General features: G+C 42.8%; 1 protein-coding gene across 2 annotated transcripts in view; it reads right to left on the minus strand.

The window, feature by feature from the left end:
• DSP (desmoplakin) overlaps positions 1–20,250 on the minus strand; it is a 229,494-nt gene that overhangs the window by 119,928 nt on the left and 89,316 nt on the right. For both annotated transcript variants that reach the window (XM_086965017.1, XM_086965016.1), the window contains exons 6-11: positions 15,239–15,289; positions 9,387–9,548; positions 8,227–8,331; positions 7,236–7,331; positions 5,803–5,928; positions 1,000–1,152 (exon numbers count right to left, since the gene is read on the minus strand). In XM_086965017.1, coding sequence (XP_086821143.1) covers positions 1,000–1,152; positions 5,803–5,928; positions 7,236–7,331; positions 8,227–8,331; positions 9,387–9,548; positions 15,239–15,289 — 693 coding nt within the window. The remainder of the gene's footprint in view (positions 1–999; positions 1,153–5,802; positions 5,929–7,235; positions 7,332–8,226; positions 8,332–9,386; positions 9,549–15,238; positions 15,290–20,250) is intronic.

Here is a 20,250-nt window from a genome sequence, read left to right on the forward strand (position 1 = left end):
TCCATGAGATCTGCAGGATTAAGCTAGCAGACTAAACTGAAGTGTGCCAAACAATCATTAGTTGCATTTGGATTTTACTGAAAACACTTTTAACAGAGGTCTTGAGAAAATAAATTTCTGAACAATTAAGGAGAGTCAGGATAAAGTTATTTTGCTTGATACCAGACCAAATACCTTGCTCCCCTCTGCAACCAATATTCTTAGCATTTACTTGAATCAGACAATTAATACTGCTAGACAACTATCAAATAAGGTTGATCAATATGTATGGCAAATACTGCCTCGGGCAGCACATTACCTAATTAATTTGCTTCTTCAACTCGGAGTCTTATAAACTTACATTTCAGTTTACAGGAATCAAAAATCTTTTTTCAAAGGCGTGAATGAAATATTATGTTGTGAAAGGGAAAATAGCACTCATAATCAACCATTCTATTCACTAGCTGAGTGAGAAACTAAACAGGAAACAAGAAAAGCAAGGACTCTGACAAAAAATAACCAACAATTTTCGTTGTCAACTGAATAGGTTGGCTGGTCAATGCACTTGTTGAACACACTAGGACCCAGAATCGTCATTAAGTTATTTTATCTGACAGCCATACTGGGCAGAGAAACACGGACATGCACACCATAACTAAAACACAAGACGCAACAATCATATGCATTTTGGTGAAAGTCAAAAGCCCTATCTCCATACAGAAACCCCAAAATGGGGAGGAAGCTTTCTGCATCCTGCAGCAAGAGGCAGCATAAACGGCAAATGTTCTACAAAACAGCATTGAAAACCAACACAAAGGTTCCATCTAACCAAGTAGTGTCATCTGCTGACATCTTGTGAAAACATCATCTCGTATTTCATCTTGTAATGTTGGGGAAAATATTTCTAGCAGTACTTTTGACAACAACAGTGTTTTTCTAAAAATCTAACTTCATAAAAACATTTTACTCAATCATCATACAGATCAGATGATTCTGTGTTTTGTAAACTGGTCCCCATACCTGTTCCTGCTTGTAATCACAGAGCGCCTTCAGGACGATGGGCTTGTTGCTTCGATACTCCGGATTACGAGGCTTCAGCTGCACTATCTTCTTGGATTTGTTCACCACATTTTGAACTTGCCTCTTGTATTCCTGAATTTTCTCCCGTTCTTTCTGTTGAAAGACAGAACATTAAAGATATTTAGTTATGCCTTAACTCCTGGAAGCTACGGACAATACCCTTCTGAAGTAATTTAGTAGTTTACAGAACTCACCATTCACAGTGGAAATTTGAAATGTGACGGAAACAGCGCGTACAACTCTGTCAATACCACGCGGGTAGGTAACAACGCGGACGTTACATCGTCCGCGTTGTTACCACGCATGGCATTATATCGCAAGTCATTTCTACGGCTTGCGCTAGATGGCGCGCAACTCCTGGGAATGTGTTGGATTTTAAATCCAACACATGCTGTTGCGCTAACTGGAGTAGGAATAGTAATTTATACTATTCCTAAATCCAGCGTGCCATCTAGTGCAAGTCATAGAAACTACTTGCGATGTAAAGTCATGCGTGGTAACGACGCGGACGATGTAAAGTCTGTGTTGTGACCTACTGCGTGGTAATATATGGAAGTAACGTCATGCATTCCTAAGTTGTAAGAGTTTCCATTGTACGGCTAAGCATTTACACCTCAAAGCTATTCTGTGGAAGATAAGATATACCATACAAGTGGGGTTTTGGAATAATGTAGTGCAACTAATGGTGGCCAGGTTTTATGATTTTAATTCTTCCTGTTCCAAAATAGGTAATACATGTGGATGTTATTAATACCTACTGACATGTTTTTTCACTTTACACCAAACCATCAAAGATATTTTGAAACCATACTAGAAACAAATGTTTGACTAATATAGTGGTGAATCTGCTGAACAATGTGGTTTCCAGATATTTCACAATTTAAATATGCCTGTAATTTGGAGGGCAAAAAGTAAGATGAACATATAAAACATATATCTATTTTCTTAAACAAGGCAACATTTTCAAGGCAGGGTATGTAAATCTTACAAAATGTATTTACCCATAACTGCCATGAAATAAATGAGTGTGGCGTAGGTTATCTGCCCACAAACATCATTTATATTGAAGTGGCTCTTAACCTTCAACATCATGATACTTGTTCACTGGTCATCAGGACATTACTAAGTAGGGGAGAGAACAGCAATCTTGCCAAGCAAACCAGAAACATGTATGAATGTATCATCTCAAGGGAATTGTTGGCATTCGCTATTGGTAGAGGTTCAAACATTAGCAATGATGGAATTAATCAGCAGAAATTCACCACTGCTTCTTCTGATGGATATTCATATTTTTTACTAGCAAAATGTCTGAGTAATGGAAAGGAGACCGACTGGGTTTGGCTGATTGTAGATGACATAATTAGGATATTTTGTGGAAAATCCTACTTTTGATTTTGAACTCAGTGTTGGGTGAAGTGTGGACTTTTTTATTCTACTCCTACTTTATAACAGGTGTACAACTCATCCAATACACTACAAAGCTTCAAGTCCAATATCTTGCAATGCAGCCTTGACAAGCTAGATGTCCAAGTACAGAAGTGCACAAATACCTTTTGAGCGTTAACAATTACTGCAACCATGCGGAGCCTATTTGTCACTAAACCCCAGTGTATTGCAAGGGTAATGAATCCTTTCTGCCTCCAACCTGAACTACTTACTAGGCAGTGTGGAAGCAGGAGCCTTTGAGTGCCTGTTTTATTAAATATTAAATCCCACACTCAGTGTGGGTTTAATGTGCTGAGAATTTTGATTCCAAACTTGCCAATTTTCAGTAAAGCCATTATGGTGCTGTGGAGTTCGTAATGACAAACTCCCAGCACCATATATTCCTAATGGCATTACTGCACTTACAATGTCTACCGGCTAGAGGGGTGGCTGACCTATGCCAGGGCAGTGAGTTGCAGGCATGACACACAGAGATGAGTGCCATGTCGACTCTTCATTTTGTTCTGCACCAAAACACGCAGCCTGCAATGGCAGTGTGTTTGTGTAAAGGTGCAGGGCCTCTAAGGGTGGCACAATAAGTGCTGCAGCCCTTAGAGTCCTTCCCTGGCCACAATGACATTGGTACCCATGGTACCTTTTACGAGGGACTGACATGTGGCCAGAGAGGTGCCAATTGGGGGTACAAGGTATAGTTTGGGGAATGAACACAGGCTTTCCTGATTGGCAGGGACCCAGGGCACATCAAGTCAAAGTACATCAGCAGTCTGGCAAAAAGTATGTGGGGGGGGGTAACTGCAACAGAAACCCATTTCCCTACAGATGGCACAGTGGATAAATGGATGGTGGAGTACGTGGATGGCTGGACTAAGGAACAATTGAAAGATGGAAGAAATAATGAATAGATGATAGAGTGTAAATGTGAAATAGTGGGTGGATGGAAGGGTGAAAGAATGAATTGAAAGATGCTTGAAATGAAGAGCCAAGGGAGCTCTTCTAAGGATTTTAGGGCACACTTTGTTGGTGCCATCGGAGCTTTCTTTGAAAGTGGGGGGTATTTTATAATGCTGGCTACTCCCTTGCCTCCATCATTCATCTTTAAAGCCAGCAAAGTTTTTTCTCTGAATTGCTGCCTTTTAATTTTAAGGAGAAATGAAATGTTTCAAGGGCAAGCATTGTGGGCATTAATTGCACGCAAGATTCCACCATCCTCTTTGACCCCCCCCCCCCCGCCAAAAGAGAACGACGAACGAGACCTGGGCACCACCAAAAATAAACAGTAATACAGTTCGTCCAAGTGGGTGTTGAAAAATGAGAGAAAATCACTGTAATGGGTACACAAAAAATCCAACTTCGAAAAAACACCGTTCTACAGTGACCCTTTAAAGACAAGTGAATGAAACTATCTGTGGCAAAGAGATGTTTGGAAACCACGAATGGCGGCAGGCAAATTAGCTAAATAATGGAATTGACATTAGTGGATTACATCATTCTCACGATATTTTGTGGACAGTCCTATTCAAACTGATAGGATGCCAAGGGGATGTTTGCGAAGTATTCCCGCATTTTTCCACCAGGTGGCAGTAGTGGTAAGCATGCGATTCTTTAGACCTCATACTAGAGAACTGCTAAACTTGAGTAATACCGCACTGTTTGTAAAAACAACATGCTCTTCAATTAAACAGGTGCGCTTCATTCAGCAAGGAAATGAAATAGCATCAGATATTCTAACAAAAGTAACGTAAGTCTGAAGAAAGAAAACCACAACACTATAGGCAAGATTGTGAGTTCAAAGAGGGGGTAACCTTCCGAGAATACCTATAATGCCGCATGTTTTAGGACTGCTTTGTGGGAAATTTATTTTATCAACGCTTAGAAAAAGAAATAAAACCACTGAACGCCCTGAAGTGTCAAGTACACAAAAAAATGTCGTGTCTTCACACTCTACCAACATCCACCCTAGTAAAACAGAGTCACTCATGACATGCATAATTCCATGCAAATCATTTCATACGAATGTCATTGGTGAAATATCCGACACTCCTTCTTAAGGGTACAATGAACGATGTGTAAACTCTCGCAGCCAAGGAGAAATGCAAAGTAAACCCCTGAGAAATCCTCAGTGCGTTCCCTTGCAGTTTATTTGATTATCTTTCCCTGCCAATAAGCTGTAAGTGGTGAAGCATCTTGCCCCCAATTTCAAATTGCAGTGATATTTGCTTCTAGAACCCTACTAAATGCCCTTGAATGGTGTATGGATGGTGTATTCATTTGCATGCTGCCAAGCACCTCCAAGTCAAAATAGGGAAAGCTTCTGGGTCCAGTTTATGCTTTAACACAATTCTTTCGAGGGACATCTCTTTAATACGAGAAGATCTCACAAACGGAACTTTACCAGTTCCAACATTACTTTTTTTTTTACTGCATTCTGCTCAAGGATCCTGTCTTCCAATAGTGCGACCTGACAAATTAATGTGACCAAGAACGAAATGTTTCAATCCTGTGTTTCGATTTACCAAAGAAATGCATTCTGGTATTTGTAGTCTTGATTTCCTTCAAACAAACCATTTTGATAATTTTATGTGGTTACAGTAACAAAGTTCCTAAAAGGCAATCTCCGGACAGTAACTTTGCTTTATTGGTGATATAAAAGTTATCTGGTAAACCAAGGAAGAAGTTGTCATCTATTGTATTCTTCAGCGGGGTCCAGCACCCCTCAGGCTGCAGTTCAAGTGTACAGAAAAACTTTCCTGTGAAAATTTGGAAATGCTAGCCGTTCATAGATAATTAACAGTCCATGAGTCTAAGTCAAACAAGACTGTTATTTAATTCTAATAAACCCTTTTTTCCAAGTTCATACATTAACCAATTTTCTCTAAAATAAAGTTATTTCCATTTCTCACCAAGTTTTGTATTTGTGAATCCTTTTATGGTCAGTATTTTGTTGGGCTTTTGCAATAAATATATTTCATATATCAAGCCCTTTATAGGTGATTACAGCATATATTATATTTACAGATTTCAGAATTTGCGTATTTGCATGGTCCCACCCAAAGGAAGCCTGGCCATGGTGAAGCCTCGCGAAACCAAACATTTCGAAAAGGAAACCCACTTGGGTGCTCCAGAGTTGACTTAAATGAGTCTCTTATATTCCCTAAAGTTTAGGAGTCCCAGTTCTGTACTCTAAAGAATTTGCATTTTAGGTTTTGCAAAACGAGGCAGGTATCTGAACGAGATAAAGTGAAATGTCCATTCCCGAAGTGCCAGGGCCTACATGAACTAAAAATAAAATGGTAGTACCTCCAGATTTTTGATCAGTTCCAGTATATGCTGCAGATCCATGTTCTTGTCGCATGTGTACTTCTTTCGGATGGAGTCATGTAAAGTCTTCAAGTAGGTGTCAGTGCTCTGCGCCTCTTCAAAAAACTACACGGAAAGACATAACAGCGGTGAGATGCAACCTGTGGAAAACTTTTCTGAAACCCTCAGGAAAAACAGAAAAGTATACTTTTTCCTACTCAATTTCCTAATCTTTAACATTAATATGCACATTAATAGAGGAACAAATTAGCTTCTTCAATCAGAATCCAATGTTGTATAGCAACACCCTGTAGAAAGAGTGGAGCCGATGCATAAACATCTTCTAAAAAGTCATCAATTTACTCATAGCTTTCTTTCTCTGTTTTGTGTTCACTTCACATTTAAGCAAAGTGTATATGTTCATCCACACTCCCGCTGCCCTACACTTCCACCTATGGACTGTCCACTAGTTACACATTCCATCAGAGTAAATGGGGCAGAAATGAATGTGCAAGCAGTGTAGATTTATTTTTCTGTTTTCTGTACCAGGAAAGTAATTTTTGTTGGCAAAATACCATCTTCTAAACCAACTGCATGTAGAGCAGTGCTCAAGTGTTTTTCACATCCAATTTGCACACTTACTCCTGGTGTTTTTGGTGCTAACCTTAATATGCGAATTGGGCGTGAAAGGAATTGGGGTAGTTTGTGAGCCCCAGTTTCACACTGGCCCCATGCATATTCTATGTGTAACAATAAACGTACTGCAATTCAAAATTCACCATATGTGTGCTTATTCGCCCATATTATGTTATTAGGAACTCCATATAGAGCTAGGCTGTAATGAAAAATGTTGCAATTTTCTAGAGGAAATGTAAATCCAGATGGACCACTTGTTGAATTTCCACCATCACATAGGTAGCTGCTGTATTCACCTCTTAGCTTATTTTATTTCACAAATTAGAGGATGTTCTCCGCCCACCGCACTCTAAATCAGGGTCTTAAAGCCAGGCAAATATTTCAATCTTCAGGAGTGTGGATTTGAGGTTGGCAGCCTAACTTTTGTGGTCATGTAAGTATATCCGATGAGAGCCGAGGGGCTTGTCAAAACATTTCACACCTGGGTACCCCGGTCAACAAGGTCAATAATGAGAGCAGAATCTTTAATGCTCTGCTGGTGCTACCCCACATTTCTAGCGGGCTAGTCAGTGTCACAGATCTATTCTTTAGGAGATGGGTTGTGAACAACATCTAGTACGTCATGTGTCAAGCTCGTCGACCATGGAGAATGAACCGTATTATTACAGTGCACACAGTTTTTAACATTCGTTTCATGTTTGCAACTTTTAGTGCAGGATCCCTGAATGCTTGCACAATATTCAAAAGTATCATGGTCATGGATAACACCAATTTACACCACATGTACTGGACCATACCTGAAAGTATGCGGCATTCTCCTTCAGATGAACATCAATGCATTTGGTGATCTGGAGAATCCAGCTCCATTGCGTCTGTAGAGTGTCCATGTACGCCTGAAAAGATATTGAAAACATGTGTGAATCAACATACACTGTTGGAAACCCACGTCAGTGGCTTCTAATGGAGGACGACTCGTAGGATGCCGCAGCAAGAATCGTAATGAGTACTGTGACTTACAAGCCCTACTTCATCACTAGATCTTTGAAAGCATACTTCTGATATATCTTGACAATACCATACTTTTTCAAGTGCTTGTAAATGTAGATCTGCCCAGGGCCAGAGTTTTGTGTATTTGCCAGATGGCTCAAAGAAGTGTTGTGTGTAATGGCATTCTAGGGAATTTAGCCGATGCCTTTTGTCCAATAAAGTAGTCATCAGCAGGGGGACTGTGGTGACAGATGACACTGCTACTTGTGTCAGGTTCCTGGTGCACGAGTTAAATCAACAGGGTTTAAACATTTTCATTCAGCATCTTATAGGGGGCTTATTGATAACGTTCATCAGAGAAACAGGGTGAAAAGAAGGGGTTTCGAAAATAAGACCGTCTGGTGTGCAAGAACTTGTGTTTTTCATGAGCTTCGGAGCCAACTCTTCCAAACAGGGACTAAGGTGTAGTGGTACAGGAGCACGAGGTAGGAAACTGCCCCTAAAAAACAGCATGGTGCTGCAGTCAGCCACTCATTCCCAGTACCCCAGGAGAAACATGTCTATTACCAGCTCCAATATATGTATAGCCCATCTTCCCTTGGCAACAGTTGCACAGACAGGTAATAACATTTGAAAACGATTTTTACATTTACAACAGGAGTACAAGAAAACAGTTTAAAAAAATCATCCCTTGCACAATGCCACTCCATTGCTTTCTTTTTTTAATGTACTTCTATACATGCATGAGTACATGAGGAAAAGCACAGATCGATGATTTTTGTGACAAATAAAAAAAGTTACCTCAATTTTGTCCGCTGCCGGGTGCTGATTGGCAACTAGTTGGTCACTTTCTTGCTTCAGTTTGTTTAGTTCTTTCTCTTTCACCTCCAGTTGGCTCATAAGTTTCTGGCAATAAAAAGTAAAGGTAAAAATCAACATATTATAAATTGCAGACACAAATGAGACCTGTTAAATAGTGATGCCTGAAGAAGGCCAAGGTCAGTGAAGGACAACAGCGAACTGAGATAGCTCATCTGCAGGACAACACCTTTCTCACAAGTGTGGACCCTCACCAAGAAAGAAAGGCTTCACAGATGACTTCAATTGCCTTTTTTCAACGTTAAGTGTCTTATGAGCATTTTTATGCACTGTATATTATGAGTTTGGCAAATCTTTTTGGTATAATATCCAACTGGCTCTTTAGTCATCTTTCGTACAATATTAACATAATTTGAATGCTATACATGCAGTCCTATTGCTCATATGGTTGTGAAGGCACATGTACGATACGTACCTGTACTAGGGGAAACTACAGTGGTGAGTGTGTACCAAATCGAGAAAATAATGACCTCCTCGGAAACATTTGACATATGCCCGATCTCAACATGTACCGGACTACATATGTTCATGTGTCATACTCTCTTTGAGTTTATAGCTTCCAGTTTGAAGGCAAAAGCTGGGAATTTGTTTCAAGAGGGAGTTATTCTTAATCTTAGGGAAAATGGCAATGAATACAACAAAAGCAAATATATATAAAAAAATAGTGGTTATTTGTTACTCTTGGGGAAATTGATCATGTTAGAGCACGTGATAAAAAGGTGAATTCCATTGACACGTTTTAGCGACAAAGCCCTCGGTCCCTTATTTGTACTCTGCAATGAATATTACTACTCTTATAAAGATATTACTTATTTGCAAGTCATCCTGCAACTATTCACCTACTTGTTTTAGTATCTGTCCAGCAGACACTGGACAAGGGTACTATTACAGAAAAATGTTAAGTAGATTAGGTCTTGTTTGAAATATATTTGGTATTCGCAATGACACAAAATTAAAGAAGAACACAACATGGTAGGCTATATCATTTACTGGATTTAAACAGCAAAATGAACTGGAAATAGGGATTTAATAAGATGTGATTTAATGCAGCGACCCTTAGATGGTACTTTGCAGCCACTTACCGAGAATGACTCTTGCTTTTTACCAATGTCTGTATTCTTGTCGCTCCAATCGTAGAGAAGTTCCTCTTCCTCACGGTCGTTGATCCACATGATCTCCTTGGAAGTTGCCTGGATGATGCCCTGCAATTGCCGCAGTTGATCCATTTTTTCAAAGGATGATTTCTAGCAGGGGTAAATCAATCACACTACATGTTAGTGGCAAAAAGTCTACCATTCCTCATTGCCTAGCCTTGTAAGATGTGCACACACTGGTCAGTCACAAGCTGGAAAACAACAATTCTAGTCTTTCAGAAAATCTGGAGATTGATTTATTGTGGGAAACTGGACCTCTGAATTCACCGTCATAGAATCAGCAATTGGAAACTCTCTGCAGTTTGGTTTGGCCCAGCATGGTCCAAAGACACTACATGCCGGCTTTACCGCCAGTGGAGTGACCCACAGATAGCTTCCAGAAGGGGGGACATGAATGAGGATTCGTTTGTCCCCTTCTGGAAGCTATCTTTTGGAGGCAGAGGCTAGGGGATTAGATGCAGTTCACAGAAAAACAGAAACAAGCAGTTTATAACGAGCTGAAACCTGACAATATGCTATTAATTCACACAAAAAACACCTATGAGAATACGTTTTATTGGATTATGTCACATCTTTCACAAAGTAAAGCCGCATCAAAATCACATTTCAAATGTTCTATTTAGACCTTGGAAGCTCACAGCGCATGTCTGTAAACAATGACTAAGAGTGAGTGTATTTGATGCAATACAGACCTATTCATTCAGAAACTAATTTGCCAAAACCTGACGCTATAGAGCAAACAAGATTAAAAGGAGTCCAGAAAAAAAAAGCTCTCGGCAGCCAAGATATCTTAAGTATCAGTACCAAGTGTAAGCTACAAATCAAGAGGAACTTGAGCGGAAAGTAAGCAACATCACATTGCCTTTTTATAGCTTATCTGATTGTGTTGTATGCTATTTTAACTTGGGTTAATGATAGTGCCCTAAAAATCGTTGATAAGTGAATTGCTGGAAACTTTGTAGAGTGTACTTCAAACCCGCTTTTTTAAAACTACAAGCCAGAACACGTCCACTTGTATTTCAAATCAACTGCTGCTAGGAATAACCCACTGCTGCTAGACTGTTGCTTGATCGTGTTTTTGCACATTTTGGCTAAGCTTCGCTGATGGGGAGGCCATTTTTAGCCCCGCCAGAAGCACTCCCACTAGGCACCATCTTCGTAGGCCTTCTAGTTCATTTTGCACATTGCAAATCTGACCCTATTTAATAGGAGACAGACTGAGGGGATGCCGCTGGCGTGCCAAAGGCAAGCCTGTCTGCACCCATCCGCACACCGACCACACACAGCACCAGCACCTATGCTGTTCTCCCCCGCAGCACGGAGCTCTTCAGGACCCCAGCACTTAAGTAAAGTGGAGAAATTATACAAGGGAAGAGCTTCTAGCCCTGAGACCCTCTTTTGCTGAGCTTCAGGGCCACGATCCAGGTGTGCGAGCTAACAGCAAGCGAGCAAGCTCACCCCAGCAGAACCTACAACAGGGATAGTATCAAAAGGAAAAGGAATCCTCCATTGTGGGCTTATTAATGCCAGATGCCTCTGTAAACATGCCATAGAAGTTAAACTCTTACTGGGGGACAGAGGGACGGATATTCTATTTGTTACGGAAACATGGGCCTCACCAGATGCAAAAAATACTAAGACCAGGAGAAAAAATGGAAATTGGTATTAGGAGATTACAAAGAACAGCTAAAAAAAGGTAACAACAGACTATTTTGCTGAACAGGTAGTACACTTTCTAAATATGGCCAAAACGGGATTCTCCTTAGTAAAAACATTGCAATCCCCACATTGCGCCACACAAAGAATCATACCATCGCAAGAGATGTGTAATGGGATTACTTCATTTTTGGAGAACAAAATAATGAACACTGTATATAATTTAAATAAAAATGACTCAGTAAAGTCTCTATGACCTAAACACACCCTTAATATATAGAATCCACCATACAGGAGCAGAATAACAGAATTCAAAGGCTTGAGATCATCCCTCCAGTTATGGAGAAGACTTCCTTGAGTTGGCAGGAGCCATTACTTTGGGCTCTCCGATCGACCCACTCATTCCAAAATCCTGGAAGGTACTTGCACCACAGCGGACCAAACCTTCAAGATACATCTGTAATCTTTCTCCGGCCACTGCGTTCCAAAGGACTGGAAACCATCCACAAGCCCTAAAGACTTTGTTAAATTTGGGCCCATTTCTCAGCTGCCTTTTCCAATAAAAGTATTAGAAAGACATATCAATAATATTATATCGACCCACATTAATGCGAGTAAATGGTTCCAAATGGCCCCATTTGCATTTAGGCCTCGTCATGGGACTGAGATAGCTCTGGTTTCAGTTACTGATAATATCAGATGGCTGTGGACAGGGGTCAGCAAGTGGTTCTGGTACTTCTGGACCTGTCCACAGCATTCAATACTGTGGATCACTCCATCCTGCTCAAGACATTGGAGGAAACTGGTATAGTGGGAAAAGCCTTCGATTGGTGCAGCTCTTTTCGAGCTGACCGCGAACAGGCAGTACAACTTCCTTCTTTTCGTTCCAGCTTCACTGCACTAAAGTAAGGAGTTCTGCATGGCTCCTCTCTCAGTCCCACCATGTTTAATGTATACCTCCAGCCTCTCATTAAGCTCATATGTTTGCTGGGAATTAACTGCATTAATTATGCGGACGACACACAGCGTCCAGTGCATGAACAGAACAGTCGATTGGCTTAGAAGCAACTCGATACAGTTTAATGCTAGAAAGATGGAGACTATGCTCTGCCAGGTGAGGAGGGCAGAAGTCAGTCATCTACATGATTTCTGACTGACAGGAAATGGCTCAATTCCTGTATGGGTAGACACTGTACGAGATCTGGGGGTACTAGACTCCACCATCTTGTTAGTAGACCATGCAAAGAAGACATCCAATATCTGCTTTGATCTTATGAGAGCTTTACATGAAATCCTCCCACTTATTCCAACCAGCTGGCACTCCTGGATCATCCACAGCACCATCATAAGCCAGATTGATTATTGTAACGCCCTTTTCATCAGCACACCTGAGAAGGCCATAAAGTGCTTCTCACTAATTCAAGCTGCAGCTGCCAAACTAGTGCTTGGACAGAAATAGAGTCTTCGGTCCTTGACTCCCTGCATTGGTTACGAGTGAAAAAGAGAATTTCTTTTAAAGTAGCGTGCTTGATGCACATGATTGTCGACCAGCAGGTACCTAACACCCATGGAAGATACGATTACTCCATACCAACCAGGCTGATTACCCCGCTCAGCCTCTGTGCCTAAACTCAGGATTCCTAGGCACTAGAAAGCAAAAGCCAGAGGCAGAGTCTACTCAGCTCAGGGAACCAAACTGTGGTACAGTACAACAACGCCCATTTGACTCTCTCATGAGTATTTATCATTTAGGAAACTCCAGAAAACATGGATCTACAGGAAGTAGTTCCCCCTCAGGAAGGTCAGGCTTACGTCCTGCAGCGCAAGGATACCCATGGGGTTGCAGTTGCGCTTAGCAGATGTTTTATAATAATAATATATGCACATTCAGAGACGATGTATGTCTTGTTTTCATGATAACCTCTTGGAAGCACATGGCAAGTCCAACATGCATTGTTTCAAAACAGCTGTTGTCATCAAATATATTATTGAACCCACAGGATTGTCTAGTGTGGGATAGATATCAGTCATTGTGCTGGGCAGGGAAGAAGTCGGAGCAGGGCATAATGGACCTCGAAGAGAGGATGCAATCCCTTGAGGTGCATGGTGGTCAGTCGGACGGGGGCACTCCACGGCACCAGTTGGCGCTAGTGCAACAGTACCACCAGTTTCTGCTGAAGGATGCTAAATTGGCCTGGAAGGAGCACAGAGCCGGATATACCAATGAGGAGATACTTTGTACTTTGGGATGCGCAGGGGGGTTTGCTGTCTGCCCCCCCACAAGGTGGCCCAGAACTTTGCAACATACTTTATGAAGTGTATGCCCAGAAGGAGACATTGACTCTTGACCAAATTGTCGAGCATGTGGATGCCCTACCTCCTCGGGCCCTTTCAAACACTGCTCGGGTTCAACTGGAGGAGGTAATTACAGAGGAGGCGCTCTCCCTGGCTTGGTTACAAAAGGAGAGAGCTCCTTGCTCCAATGGATTCCTGTGCCAATTCTTTAAGGCCTATATACCTGGCCTGAGTAAGCATCTCTTGGGCTTGATTTGGTCAACCATTGAGGGAGCATCACTCCCGCCGGCTTGGTGACACACTGAACTTGTGGTCGTTCCTAAACCGATTCGCCCACTGTAGGAGCACTCTTTATATCACCCTATTTTCCTCCTAAACATGGAGGTGAAACTCTTTGCCAAGATCTTGGCCAACAAGCTTGTGAAATTTAGGCCAGATGTCATCCACCCTGAAAAGGCAGGCTTCATGCCAAACTGGGCCACACGCCATAACATTAGATGGGTCTACTGTGTTTTGGCTCTTGTAGATCGCCACGGTGGGGCTTCTGGCAGCTAAAGACAAAGTGTTGGATTCCGTCAGATGGGATTATCTGTTTGCTGTTCTCCAGAGATTAATTCTCGGTCCCAGATTTCTTTCCTATTTTCAGATAATATATACTGATCTGTCAGCGACGGTACAGATTGCAGACGCGGTATGGGAGTCATTCTCGATCCGTAGGGCCATGAGTCAGGGGTGTCCGCATTACCCCATTGTTATTTGCACTGGCGATGAAGCTGCTGGGGCCTGGGTTCAGATGGATGCCCAGATGAGGGGCTTCGAGTGGACTGCAGACTAGTCTGATAGAATCGCCCTCTATGCGGACGATGTCCTGTTTTTCCTTACTGACCCACAGGCCCCAGGGCCACGCATTCTACTAATTATGCATATCTTCCGCGAAACGTCCAGGCTCTATATGAATGCCTCGAAAGCTGTAGTGTTTCTTGTAAATGGCCATGCTGGGACTGCGGAGATGGCGTAGGGCTAACGTTAGTCAGTGGTGGCTTCAAATATTTGGGAAAGTATATCTCGCCGGACACGAAACGGTTGTGATGCCATAACCTGGCGTCAGCACTAGCGTGGGTATCAGAGGAGGTGCTGGTATGGTCGCTTCTGCCGCTGTCACTGACAGTCAGGTCAGAAATCTTCAAGATGGTCTCCCTGCTCTGATTGTTCTATCAACTGCAGAACTACCCATATTCTATCCCCCAGTCATGGTTCCGACAGATTAATGCAGCTCTCTGTGGGTTCTTGTGGATAAAAAAATTATTATTGCAGGCTAATAGTTTGTCATTAGTTCACCGTTTTTTGCTTATTTAACTTAGATTGTGTAATTTTTTTTTTGTGAGTTTTATATAGTGCTAGCTAGATCCAAAGGCATCAGAAAGCTTTACAAGTTGTGAGCATAGGTTAACTCGAGCTAAATACATCGATACATGTGTCTCAAACACAGTCCTAAAAGTGTAAACACTACAGCATTACAATATCGAGGACAATGAAAAATAAGAACATAACAGTACAGCATTATGGTAAAGACGACAGTGCCAAAATAGGGACTGACTGGGTCAGTTGACCGTAATGAAAGAGTCTGTAGAGGGGGATTGGATCTTTGTGAAGCATGGGTCAGCTTTTAAGCATGTTGAAATAGTGGTTCGTTAAGCAGTAAAGATTTGATGTCCTAATTCACTGCTGAGGAGAATAGACCTAAAGAGGGCAGAGGTTACAGATGTAGCTAAAAATGGAAAACCAAAGATTTTACAAATGTGGAGGCTGTGGGTTACTCTTAAACTTACCAATAAGGTGTCATATTCTTCTTCCAACTGGTAGATTGCTCCCTTTTCTCGCTAAAAAGAGAAACACAAGTAATTAGAATCAGGCAACATTTCATGCACAATTGCTTACCTCACAATGGTACAATAACACAGGAAGTTGCAGAGTCTGGGGCTGGCATAGTGCAAATAGAGTTGGCTTGTGTTATATATAACATGCCTGTTGCCTGGCAAGGCAATATTTTTTTTTAATAGGAAAGGGTCAGTCTCACTTCACTGGGCTCATTTCACGTCTTCTACACATCTGAGCGATACACTGGGCACAACCAAAATAATTTACAGATGCAAATTCCAGTTATTTATTCACAAATTTGGATAGGGTGAATCTCACATTGCAAAAGTACATTTATGAAAATAAAAATTGCTTTTGGCACCACACAAACTCATATTTTATGGTTATAGATGGCAACTTTGTAAGCGCTTTCCTGCCCAGAAATGTGCACTGTGAAAGACAGAACTTTGGGGATTCTAGGTGAATAATAGCAAACAAGCACACAATCCAGAGCGTGAATTGTGTCTCTGTTGCACAACACGCTGCCCCCCTTATGAGGAGTTGTATTTATTTATTTGGAGTTTTCTATAGTGTGAACATGACCCGTTAGGTATCGGAGCACTGTACAAACAACAGGTAAGTTATCCATACAAGGGAGAAATGCAAAATGAATTTGCAATTATCAAAGCTTATACAATATAACACTCAATAGGCACATTTAAGCGCTGGATGTGTCCCATAAAGTAGTAAAGCAGAGTGACTTCAGGTCTGCACTTGAAATTGGTTGAGAGAAAAAGGCATCTCCTATCGGTCACATCAATAATATTTTCTTGGTACCCAATTAGAGTCCAGCCAAATCTTTATTAATGCTGTTCAATGTTAATCCTAAGTAAAATGATTTACTACCAAGCTTTAATGTATTTTGGGGTCACCCGTCTTCAGGTGTCTAAAAATGATAAATGTCTCTTTGCAGGAGTTTAGAATGGCTTGTAGAAAGGAAATACCGGTCTCTTCGAGATCCCTAGAAATAATTAATAAATGCACTTTTTGAGACCTGGTGGCTCTAGGAGTGGGTTCCTAGGTGAAATGGCCATGTGTTTGTTGATAACGTGTTCAGAGGGTTTTGATTTCTACTGAGATTTAGTGCAAGGTGTAGACACCCACATACCAAGGCAATTACCTTTTAATGGGGGATATCATGAGATTTGTGGATGCTGGTCGTACCACAGTCAATATGGGAATACAACAAGGATGTGCATTGCAAGATGGGAAGATCAGTTAACCCTAAGAGGAGAAGAAAGCGCCTTCGGCAGGACACTGGGAGGCAGCATCCTAAGAGGGCTCACTGTATGCAAATTCTACCTCTCACGATATAGTATCAATCAATTAGCTGCTGGGTTATACCTATATGCGTTTTATTTAGGAACAGTTGACCTTCACACAACTGGATGATAACTAGTAATAGACAGGCAGACCCAAGAGTGTTTTGATATCTTTGATGTCCGTGATGGACGAGATAACAAATGACATTTGAATCGATGGGTACTGCACCTTTGTGCAGTTCTGCATGGCAGGGCTGCTGCCAAACGCGGCTTGAAAAGGGTCTACTGTGGGATATGGATGCATTAGGATTGGTTACGGAAAAAATGATCTCATCCATTTAAGAGCCTATATAATACACCACAGGCAAACGGGGAGTGAGCATGGGCACAATGTGGTGAATAATATCATAAGTTACTACTGGGTCATGAACTAACAGCACATTAGTTTTACCTTTGCCCGGTAGGCATATTAGGTGATAGAAGAGTTTGAGTGTTTTTTTGTGTTGCAGGCCTACCTCTAACTCGAACATTAATGCACCCAGACATGTGTTAACACATATTAGCAGAAGAGTTTATGATGTTTTCTCTATGGACCTAGCCCAGAGAAAAGTAGATTTTAAGTGAGGGGTTGTTCTGGGTGTAGTTTAGTTTGTGGGGTGGCTTTTTAGAAACCAGTAACGCTGGAGGCATTTTGAAATACTTTAGAATGATGTCCAGAGTTAGTGGGAAGTTGAGGGCGCTGAGCCATGTTTTAGATAGGAGAACATTCTACTTGAACACAGCGGAACAGCCATTACGTGCCAGGTGAAATGGGAGGCCCTAAAGGCAGTCATGCTTGGGCACTGCATTCACCTTGAGAGAGCCGCACAGGATGACGCCTCTGCGAGGGAAGAATTGATCATGCAGATAGACTGTCACACCCACCTTCTAGAGTTATTACGATGCATAGATTATGGGGCGTATCAGGCCAAGATGCATGCAGAAGGCGGCAAGCTGTGCCGCCTCTTGACGTGGTTACTGAGGTGCGCAATAGCCACTACCCCAGTGACTGCTTTCTGGGTTACCATGACGTCAGTAGTCACAACTCGGGACGAAATCCACAATGTTCTGAGCATACTACTGTGCACTATATAATCCAAAACTCGAGGAATGCCAATCCCAGGTTCAAGAGTTTCTCTTCTCTGCGGGATCAACCTGCCAGAGGTGACTCAGGAACAAAGAGAAACTCTGTACAGCCCCCTTATGGAACAAGAAATTCGAGGCGTCATTCGCAACTCCCCTACATGCAAAAACCCCCACCTAGATGTAATGTACACTGAGTTCTACAAGGCCTACTAGACAGCCCTACTACCTAAATTCCTAGAACTATACACAACTGCCCTCTCGGTCAGGCAGTTGCCCTCGACCCTCTGGGAAGCACTCCAGGCCTCACTCCCGAAGCTGGGCCCGCACCCCCTCAAGATTGCTGCTTACAGACCATTGTTCATGTTGGGCAGTGATTACAAGTTCCTAAGCAATGTTATAGCGACTCTTCTATAAGAGCACATACCGACCCTGGTCCACCTGGACCAACATGGGTTCATACCAAATAGATCCCCAACCCTCAACATTTGAAGGATGCACAGACTGCTGGATTAGACTCTGCGGCACTGGCCCTAAGCGGCCTGCTTGGTCCTGGACCTTGAAAAGGCATTAAACACCTTAGACTGGGGCTATATGTTTGCGGTCCTAATGGTAGTAATGGGCATAAGGGCCAGGCTGCAGGGCATGATTAAACTGCTCGAAGCTGAATCCACAGTGAGGGTGAAAACAGGGTAGTGAATATCGGTCCACATCCCAGTTGGTAGGGGCAAGCATCAAGGGTGTTCTCTGCTCTCCCCGCTCTTTGCCCTGGCGATTGAGCCGTTCGTACAGTGGCTCTGTCAGGCAGGTTGCACGTGGGGTTTATTCCTCGGTGGCATGGTACATATAGTCCCCTTGTTGAGGTTATCCAAGAGCGTGTAAATGAGATAGCACACATTCTGAATGCCTTTCGGTCTGCATCAGGACTAGGAATTAAGTGGGCCAAGACTTGCTTGTTCCTGCTCCACTTGTAATGCCCACATACCACACTGGGGTGGGCACCAACGCCATCCACTGGGAACCACACACCTTCTGATATTTGGGTATTAAAATATACCACTCACTCAAAGATTAAATAGAAGGAAACCTCCCAAAGGCGATTGCCTCCTTCTGGTCACAAATCACCTTTTGGTGCTCCCTTCCCCTTACAGCAGAGGTCTTCAATCTGTGGGGCGCGACCCCCAGGGGGGTCGTGGAGTCCTTGGAAGGGGGTCGCAGATTCTGCCAGAGCATGCAGTTCCTGGCGGTGGGCTGATCGAGGGTGTTCATGGCGGAGCCGAGGTGTGAAAAACATCAAAGCCAAATTAACAAGTAAAAGGTCTTCTAAAGACCTGTCAAGTACTCGGGTGTGGCTGTGTGAGTGTGTCCCTGAAGCCGTTTCGAGCTGGGGGAGGAGGAGAGGTGGGGGGGGGGCGGAGGGGGGCTGGGGGAGCAGGCTGTAGTGTAGCCCTTTGAGGTCAATGCATATTGCGCGCCTGGAGCTGTGAGTCCCATGACACGTCCCCCGCCCCCAGCAGGGAGGCACAGAGATGCCCTCCCATGATCAGGAAAGAAGGAAGAAGAGCAGAGAGGTACTGACCCCCCCCCCCCACCCATGAGAGAGGCACAGAAAAGGTGGGTGGATGAATGATGGGTGGATGGATGGATGTAAGGATGAAGGGTGGATGTGTGAAAAGGTGGGTGGATGAATGATGGATGGATGAAAGGGTGGATGGATGGAAGGGTGGATGGATGGATGGATGAAAGGATGGATGGATGAAAGGGTGGGTGGATGTATGGATGGATAAAAGGTTGCATGGATGAATGATGCATGGATGGATGTGTGAAAAGGTGGGTGGATGAATGATGGGTGGATGGATGGAAGGGTGGATGGGTAAAGGATGGATGTATGGATGGAAGAATGAAGGGGTGGGTGGATGAAGGATGGATTTATGGAAGTAAGGATGAAAGGGTGGATGGGTGAAGGATAGATGGATGAAGGATAGATGTATGGATGTAAGGATGAAAGGGTGGACGGATGAAGGATGGATGGATAGAATGGTTGAATGGATGGAAGGATGAAAGGGTGGACGGATGAAGGATGGATGGATGAATGATGCATGGGTGGGTGTGTGAAAACGTGGGGGGATGAATGATGGGTGGATGGATAGATGAAAGGGTAGGTGGATGGATGTATGGATGAAAGGGTGGATGGATGAAGGATGGATGTATGGATGGGAGGATGAAAGGGTGGATGGATGGATGGATAAAAGGTTGCATGGATGAATGATGGATGGATAAAAGGTTGCATGGATGAATGATGGATGGATGTGTGAAAAGGTGGGTGGATGAATGATGGGTGGATGGATGGAAGGGTGGAGGGGTAAAGGATGGATGTATGGATGGAAAGATGAAAGTGTGGGTGGATGAATGATGGATGGATGTGATGAGGTCTAACAGACGCATTTATGGTTGTCAAAAGATGATGATGAGGAGTACCAGTTTCTAGAAACTTTTGTCGGAAGGGGGTCCTTACCCCTAAAAAGGTTTTACAAGGGGGT

This window comes from Lissotriton vulgaris, chromosome 4_1 (genome assembly GCF_964263255.1).
Source record: "Lissotriton vulgaris chromosome 4_1, aLisVul1.2, whole genome shotgun sequence".
Lineage (NCBI taxonomy): Eukaryota > Metazoa > Chordata > Amphibia > Caudata > Salamandridae > Lissotriton > Lissotriton vulgaris.